At 29.8% G+C, this 9,766-nt stretch overlaps 1 protein-coding gene across 1 annotated transcript; it reads right to left on the bottom strand.

Annotated features, from left to right (window-relative positions):
- Nucleotides 1–2,103: 2,103 nt before the first annotated feature.
- On the bottom strand, nucleotides 2,104–8,971 carry LOC111616513 (phosphatidylinositide phosphatase SAC1-A-like; the record flags this gene model as incomplete). The annotated part of the gene is made up of 9 exons (XM_023357919.1): nucleotides 2,104–2,526; nucleotides 2,643–2,746; nucleotides 4,462–4,569; nucleotides 6,333–6,520; nucleotides 8,163–8,196; nucleotides 8,263–8,322; nucleotides 8,409–8,558; nucleotides 8,693–8,820; nucleotides 8,894–8,971. Coding segments are annotated over 9 exons (1,016 nt in total), but the record flags the coding sequence as incomplete, so codon positions are not given.
- Nucleotides 8,972–9,766: the final 795 nt, after the last annotated feature.

The raw sequence follows: 9,766 nt of genomic DNA, 5'->3' as shown, positions 1-9,766 counted from the left end.
ATTTAAGTAAAATTTCAGCTCTTTCGTAGGGGTTTTGTTTAGTCCCCAATTCCCTAATTGCTTAATTATTTAACTACTTCTTAAGTAGAAGTAAGTTGAAACCAGTTACTTTGTATTCGAATATTTGTAGTCTCAGGAAAAAGTGGAAAGACAAATTTTTATGACAAACAGATTCATAAATCATAAATTTAAGGAAAATAAATTCTAGAGCTTTTTCTGTGCCTCGTGCATCTCTCTCATTCATTAAATTTAGTTGTAAATTATGCTACCAAAGTAACAGTTAATTTTTTAACATTATACAAGAATTGTACACATTTTTTTCTACATCTCCTTAAAGATGGGACATACGAAATCGTAATATCACTGGTTTAACATTGAAATCCGTGAGTAATATAAAATCGGAGAGCGGAATAAATATATCAAATATTTTAATGGATTTTTTTAAACTCCTGTCAACTATACAGAAAACTATCATAAAAACATACAGGTAAATTCCTATCGGTTGGGTAAGTTATAAATCTACTCGTGATTCACATAATCAGGCAAGGGCGGCCAAATATCTAGCAGGTGGGCAGCTAACAGCCCGGAACCGGTCCTGGATAGAATTGGATGTATTATATGTGTAGCAGCCATCCAAAGTCTAGGCTTACACCGGCTAAACCAGGTGAGGTTGGTGCTCTGTAAAGCGCATGTGTGAATCTGGCTTTTTGGATGCTGACAATACAGTGTTTCTACTCCGCTACACTGCCACTAATATTTGAATATACAATAGCAATCTTATCTTTTTTTTCATGTGTAGTATAAAAATTTGTAATAAGATACATAATGCGGTTGTAATAAAATATTGTGCGATTATTTTCGTATAATTAAAGTTAATAAGTATTTATTTTTTAGAAAATACAAGGGAAGAGGTGCATCCACCACTTCTAATGATGTCACGCCACTGTAATCTACTTATCTGAATTTTCAATTATCCAAATCACTTGCAGAATGAATCAATTTAGATAATCAGAATTCTACTGTATACTATTTTAATGATAATACTGCACACCATTTTCAAAACACATATACACACACAAATTGCTTTAATATGCAGCAAAAATATATTTATTTAATACTGGCCAAGAATATTATTTCTATTATTTTGTATGGCATTAAGTTATTATATCAACTATATCAGTCAAATTATAAAATATATTGATATAAAATATAATAATTTAGTCCTGAATACAGTGGGTGATTGGTTAACGAACATAATCCGTTCCAAGACTTTGTTCGCTATCCGAATTGTTCGTTAACCGATTATTGATTTACCATAGGTTTCTATGGGAATTAGATTAATTCGTTCTGGAGACCCCCCAAAAAATTATATATATATTATCATATATATATANCACTAGGGGGCATCCCGAGCTACTAGTTCTTAATAAATTAGATAGATAAATTAGAATTATGAGCATCATGCTTGCTCTTCCACTTGCAAATCCACTTTGATGCACCTTGAATTTTTGTGCTGCTGCTTCTCTGGAATATTCTTTTGCATATAAAAATATATATACTTTCTTACTACGTTTATTCACATGTAATAATAAAAATACATATATACACAGTCTTGCATTTTTATTAGTCATGTTTTTTCCGTTTGTGGGGGTTAAAGAATCTGTCCAATGTCGATTGCTTTTCTGTCTTCTTCATGATTTTTCAGAAGTAATTAATAGCATTATAATTTTAGAGATCTCTAGGCCTATTAACCTCAACCTGGTTTGGATGCCATTTTAAGACCGTTGTTCTGACATCCTCCCACTTCTTCAAAAGATCTTTAATAGCAGATATCGACATAAATCCGCATTTTCTGAAGAAAACATAAAAGAATTGTTTCTGTCAGAAATAAAAAAAGGCTGGAATTACAAGGGAGAGTTTCAAACTTTGAGGGAATATTATCCGATCAGTATATACTGGGTAGAATGTCGATGTCGACGTCTCCCGCACTCTGAAACGTTTTGAATTGTTGCCTGAAGACAAAGGAAGACCAATTGGTATTCGTTATTTATGTCACTTCTTCTTGTGTTTGTTCAGTGAAGTGTTCGTTATCCGAACATGTGTTCATTGTCCGATCATAAAAATCTTTCTCAAAAGTGTTCGTTATCCAATCTGTTCATTAACCGATCTGTTCATCAACCGATCACCCACTGTATAATTATATTAAATTTTGAGTAGTCTGTCCTGAAACCCCATATCTGTAAGAAATATTATAATATTAGTCCATATCAATGCTTGTCTCTTGAAATAGAGATGTTTGACAAGGCAAGCATTAATATGGACCAATACTGCTTCTTACAGAAATAATTTTATTAAACTTTCTAATTAGGATCTAATAAACTTCTTGCCTTTAACTGACTCTGTAAACTTCTTTTGGCTAACATACTCTGTACCACATTTGTGCGATCGAGACAGTCGATACAATTTGTACGAAAAACACCTTCCTGTTGTTGTAATAGAGTACCGTCTCTAAATATAAGAATATATCTAAAAAGAAAACTTATGTTAAGATATATTTATGTATGTAAATTAAATTAAAATATTTTTTTTTATATTGGAAAATTTTTTTAGTATTTGGTTAGAATTATAACAAAAGAACATACCCCATTTCATTTTGATCTTGGTTAATTCTTTCCATTAACAATGAAAGCCTTTCCCACCTCATGTGACCACATTCTTTATGAAAGTCAAAAGACACATACCTGCAATTGTAAACATTTTACAAATATTCTCAACCATTAAAATTTTACAAATATTCCAACTTGATTGAAACTATAAATTAGTACTGAAGAGAACTACTGAAAAAAAATTTATTGGTTTTAAGAGACAATAATCATATTCTATTTTATAATCTAATTTCAGATAAATACAGGGCTACTGTTATATATTTATAAAATCCTGATGAATGGTAACAATATAGAACAGTGGTTTACAACTGGTGTAACCTGGACTTATAAGAGTTCATAAGTTCAGGATACACCATTAAATTTCAAAGAATCATTTAAAAGTAATATTTTTTAAACTATTATTTGTTTATTTTATATATAAAATACTGCAAATCTTCTATCTCACATTTTCTTTATCTCAGGGGTTTCCAATCTTTTTCTTGCATTAATCCCCACATAGCAAATATTCTTTTCACTCGACTTCCTTACAATTTTTTTTGTTATTTCCCAACATTTTGCATAATATATCAAGTAAATTATTTAATCAGTTAATGAATTTTTCACATGATTGTTATTATTCTTACTTAAAAATTATCTGAAATTCTCAAAAAAGTATAAGTATTTGATTTTTCCATTGACCCCTTGAGTTGCATCAACTCCTTTAAAAATTAACCCCTCAGGGGATCTATGTTGATCCCAGTGGGAATCCCTCATTTATATTCATAAAAACATCTTTGATACAATACTATACAATCAAAAATTGTGCGTACCATGACTTGAAAATTGAGAATCAATAATGTAGAAATAAAANATGTAGATTGATTCTGAGATATTTGTAGATACAAATCTAAAAAATTTTATATCTAACTATATCAAAGTAATTTTGAAAAGAAACAAAAATGTAATTGAGCAAACTAATTTTCATAATCACATAGATAAAAAATCCATATATTCTTGTAAAAGTTAGAACAGTAGAATAACAAAAGATTGTTGATGACAACACAATTATAAAGGGCTTTAATGTTGTGTTACCAACAATTCAAACAGAACACAGGCTGAAGACCACAACGAAAATGAAAGTTCTGATAAAGATAAAAGTGATAAAGTATTATTTTGATGATTTTTTAATACAAATCGCTAATCTTTTGTATGCAAATAAAATTAATAATAAAAGGTCAACTTATGTTCAAGTACTGATCTTTTTCAAAAATTAAAGATTCCAGAATTGGGAAGTCAACTTATATTTTGGGCCAATACAGAATAAGTAAAATTTAAACTTCACTATAAATTTGAAATGTTTTTTAAAATTAACTTTTACTTTTCTTTATTATTTAAAAAAAAATTAAAATAAATAAGTAATACTTTCAACTATATAAAACTCAAGATATTATGTTCAATCTTAGTTAAGCAATTGACTGATGACATTTTACTGTAATTTTATTGTTAGCAATGAATGAAATTAATTCATTTTTCATATACTTAGAATCACTTTCTGACTTCAATCATTTATCATGCCAGAATTTTTTACAAGGACCAAACACAAATTTTTATGAGAAATTTTGTATTCAAAGACACAATATACTCAGTCTACTTTCTTAATTATTTATTTTATTGAATATCTTAAATGTAAGAGCTACATTTTATTTTTTTAATATATTATTTATCATCCAATTTTGACATTGTAATTTATAAAAATCAATTATTTTGATATAAAGCTTTATATACTATGTATATATTGAGTTTTTCAATATAAATAAAATGTTTTATAGAAACTTACCTGATTGTTAGTAGTACTTAATGTTGGTTTTGGCTTGTACCTAAGATCTGGAAGTTGACTCCAAAACAATGGAATAGAACCTCTTGTCTAAAAAATTAATAATAAAAAAAATATAAACAATCTTCTTTTAAGCATATACACTATGTTATATTATTAACGCATGTTTCATATTATATATAATTTGTTCAATTCATTAACTAATCCATGGCTAAGCCTACAATCCATCTTGGAGGAAGGGGTTGGCCTAACATAACTAAATCAAACCACTAATGAAAATTTCTGGAAATTCAATCTAGATTATAGACTGGTCTGTACTACTATAGTTTTTTTTTTTAACTCTCTCTGCCCTGTGGGCACTAAGAGGACCTCTTTTTGCAAGCCCATTATGGGTTCGGCCAGGCCCACAATGGGGCTGCCGGGTGGTGAGGGACATGGCCCGACATATCCCAATGAACCACCCCCGCGAAAAATTCCTGGGGATTTTTCGACCCGTTCAGATTCGAACCCGGGTACCCCAGAGTGGTAGGTTGCCACCTTGGCCACTTACTACTATAGTTATTTAAAGTATCAATGTTTCGTTATTAATTTATCAATAAGCAACATTTTTACTCCAGATTCAAACTCATTAATTGAATATCAAAATTATATTTAAATTTAATATATAACATTAAGTTATATATTAAATTTAATAATTTAATAATTTAATATATAACATTAAGTTATATATTAAATTAGGCAATAAATAATGAAAATATTTTTGTGAAATCCACAAATTTAACGCAGTTGTCGGAAAAAAAACAAATGTAAACAACTCCAATAGAAAAAATGCTCCTGGTGAGAATTATATCTGAGGTCACCGTTTGTTATAACAATTAGGTGGGAAAGTCGACACATAGGTGTCAAGAATGCACTGTTATTGTCAACATTTGACGATCATGTGACTCCTTTCCCACGACAACTGAATAAAAGCTCAAGCCCCTGGAAGCTCAGCACGCGTCTGCACACGGAAATTATTTCTGTACTTCTGCCAGTCAATGTCCATGCAAAGGAATTGGATCCCGTCGGAGAAGACACAGAGATTCGTCGCCATATCAACTCTCCATTACAACGAGAGGTATTAGAGAGGTTGTGGCCAACGTTTTCATCGCGAAAACGTGTACGTCGGACATTCAGTGCCGTCTTCCTGTAAGCCTAGAAGTTTGACAATGGCATTTGATATGTCAAGCATGATTCCACTAACGTTCCAAACGCCATTTTCCTATAAGCCTAGAAGTTTGAAAATGGCGTTTGGAACGTTAGTAGAATCATGCTCGAATCATGCTCGACACATCAAATGCCATTGTCAAACTTCTAGACTTACAGGAAGACGGTGCTGAATGTCCGACCTACATGTTTTCGCAATGAAAACGTTGCCCACAATCTCTCTATTTAGGGGATATTTTTGAACTTGTAAAATCACTCTCTCTCACCTTAAAGTTAGGTCAGCGAAATAGTTACGAGATTAGTCACCCATTTTATGTAAATAGTATAGCATATACGATAACCGCATTACAATAACCTTAGTATTATTTTCGCCTCCTGTAACTTAGATTTAGTACTTCAATAAATGTATTGTTTATTTGTTAAACCTGTCTCCTATCTTTGAAAGGACGCCTGCCGGCTTACCGATGCACTCCCCACTCACTTTTTGCCCTCCTAGCCATCCATCGACTCTGAGACCGGGTTTTACCAGCCTGTGCAGGAGGGATTAACCCCTAGCCCTCTGCTTGTCACACATTTTATTTTATAATATCCATTAGTTATATTAGTTGAATTTTATGTAAAATTGTATTTACTACAAAAATAATTACCTGTACAAATGAACTTTTGCAACCATCGTATTCTACAATCTGTTCCGTTTCAATGTAATTAGCCACGTGTCCTTCTGTATCAACGCCTCGCATAAATAAACGTGTTCCTGCACGATAGCAACTTCTCCTTGATATTAATATCCATGAAAAAGAATGTTGGTTAATAATACATTGCTTTATACATATAACTATAATACAGTTAAGGAAAATTATCTTCGTCAAAAACAAACAAAATTTGATTATTTACAAAGAAAATTATGTAAAGTTTAGCATTAAACAAATCTTTCTATTATTACTGTTCTAAGAACCTTAAAAGTCTTTAAAATTATATCTTTAAAAAAATCATTATTTTTGAAAATGAATGGTACTTATGATTTTGTAGAAACACCTTAAATCAATATTCATTTTGTAATGAATTAGAAATATTTAGTGTCTATTATCTATATACAACAGATAATATTTGATTAAGTATATATTGCAGAAATAAGACAGGAGCAGATGAAGGTGTTACATTGCAAAATCCTATTGTCCTGCATGGATGAAGGTGTAATGTAACCATTTCTCACCTACCAGAATCAAAGATCTCAGAAATTAAATGATACTGAAATAATCTGTGATATATTATTTTGTGAATATATTCAGTGCTCTTTTTCTAAAAAAAATACTACTGGTATACATGTATGTGACTGAAAATATAGAGTTGTTTTACTGAGCAATGCTGGTGAAGTACATAGTCCCAGCTATTGATACTTTTTATGATACCTGTCCATATGATATACCGGCACATTCCAGCTGAAAAATTGCTAGTTAAAAGTTCAGTGTCTTTAAACAAAACAAATTCAATAAACTTAAATGAAGAGACAAACAGCTTATACCCCCAAATATATATTTACACAGAAATTATTTTATAAAAACTTGAACAATAATTTACACAAAGTCCTTCATTCCTTCATATTTTCATTTATCCATTATATGCTGTCAATTTATCACCTAAAAAGTATTTCTTGCTCCTCAAAAACCCAAATCAAAGCAGAGAAGAAGATATTTGAACATGTAGATGAATGAACAATGAGAATGTAGTAATTTAATAAATATAATAAACATAAAACAAGAAAGAAATTTCAAATGTTTATACAGATGGATGTCTTGTTAATATGTAAATACCAATATTATCCTGTAATAAGTAAAAAAATAAAATTATCACTTTGTGATTTTAAAAGTAGAAGTCTCTAATTGTGAGCTCTAAATTTCTTGTAAGAATTTTATATGCTTACAATTGGAAACTAAATAAAGTTTTAATGAAATTGAAACTATTTATATATTATATTACCGTATTTACTTGAATCTAATGTGCACTCAGATTTTTTTAAACCTCGAAAACAAAAAAGTAAAACATTAAAATTGTCAGAAAAAATCTGTTTTCTGACAATTTTAATGTACTACTGCACTGAACACACAAAAGTTGTTTGTGCAATCTTGTGAAAAACAATATGTCAAAGCTAAAATAAAATATAGAACCACAACTGATGAAATCGAAACTAGAAAAAGCCAAACAACACACACGATATGTCAAGAGGAGAAAACTCTAAGGAATGATAGGGTAATATAAAGTGGTAAAAGGAATTTTTGAGTTTCCATCTAAATCTAGTGCATTGTAACTTGAGAAGCAAGTCTGACAAAAGGAATGCATGTTAGACAGAAAAATACAATATATCAATTGGGTCTCAAACACTTCTAATGGATTTAGAATAACTTGTTGAAAATTTTATTTATCTGAAAACTTTATTTAAAAATCCATAAATAAATTTCAAAATTTTTAAATAAGGATACAGCCATGAATTACCGGCAGCCAGTATCGATGTAACTGTCAAAAAATTCTGAGATTAAAAAAATAGTTTTAAAAATCAACCAAATGAATTAGAATACTTACCTCTTGCTGTGCTAAAAGGTCCCTCATTAGATAATGATTCCAAATAAATCTTTGATCCCCCTAAAAAAATCATTAATAGATCTTTACTCTAAGATTTTGTCTTTTATATCAAATTTAATTGTAAGGAATAAAGCCAAAATAATTACTCTTTCAAACAATGGCATTTGAAGAAAATCCGGACTAGTGTTGTATAATCGTTGAACTGTGTGACTCAAATCATAAGATGTGGAAAAATAAAAGTATGGAGTCCGAAGAAAAGATTGTATCATCGATAGGTACTGTTTGTCATATTGATTCTGAAAATAATTAAGAAAAATTAAATTGTGTACAACAGCTGTTACAATGCAGTCAACCTCTTAGTGAATATTTTTATATTACAAAGTGTAATTTTTTAATTTAAATAAAATCTTTAGTTTTTAACTTTACAGACCTGATCTTCAGTGAGATGCAATGAAGCTCGTGCATATGCATGTGTTTCAGTATCTTCTACTCTCCATATTGATTGACCATTAATCTCACCTACTTTTGATTTTTTTGTAATTAATACAAGATGTGGACCTGGAAATATCAAAATTCTATTAAGAATTAATTAAAAAAAAAAAAAAACTTCTAAAGGATCATTAAAATATACCTGCTATTAGATGAATAATACCCATAATACCACATATTGGTTTACTTGTTGCACTTGCTGGAATCTGACCCTGATTAACTGAAATTAAACATTTAATTCATATTCATAAACAAAAGTCACTGTTAAATTTTAAATTAGTTGCATAATTTCATTAGAAGAAGAAGAAGAAGAAGAAGTTGAATTAACATTTCTAATGTCATCTAAGAACATATTCATTCATAAAATAGCAATAACATATATTAATAAGCAAAAATGTTATATAATCTTTACATTTTCATAAATATTTCTTCCATTTCTAAAGATCTTGCAGTTCTACTACTATATTACTATACAATTAAATACTACTAAAGAAACAAGACTAAACTAGTTAATTACATTCTAATACAAGTAACAATATCATCAAAAAACAATTTCTTTCAGATTTAATTAGAATTTAATCATTGTGTGAGATAAAACCAGACTTCATCTTATTCTTAATTATTTATTTTTGTTTGGTTACATTTTAGTCTTTTTTTGTTTTTGTTTATTCGAACCGAGCTTATCATTTGCCATCTGTCTCTCTGAATGCCATAAGTTGTGTGACACCAACTTCCAGATAGAAATGCAAAACAACTTCAGAGATGAGTCAAAAAAGTATCATAAATCTGCTTTATTTACTGATGAAATAATTATTACAGAATTATCAGAACCAAAGTTGCTGCCAGCAGGAAACAAGTATGGGTCCACCAGGATATGTAAATGAGATAGGCAGCAGTTTTAACATCACTAGAAATAGACAGATGAAAAGTGGTAACAACAAGGAAAAGTTTTGCTAGCACTGCTAGCAAAACTTTTCCTTGTTGTTACCACTTTTCATCTGTCTATTTCTAGTGA

This window comes from Centruroides sculpturatus, unplaced genomic scaffold (genome assembly GCF_000671375.1).
Source record: "Centruroides sculpturatus isolate CEXI.00-Female unplaced genomic scaffold, Cexi_2.0 scaffold3459, whole genome shotgun sequence".
Taxonomy (NCBI): Eukaryota; Metazoa; Arthropoda; class Arachnida; order Scorpiones; family Buthidae; genus Centruroides; species Centruroides sculpturatus.
Note: the sequence above shows the minus strand (reverse complement) of the source record. Positions and strands in the feature narration are given on the sequence as shown.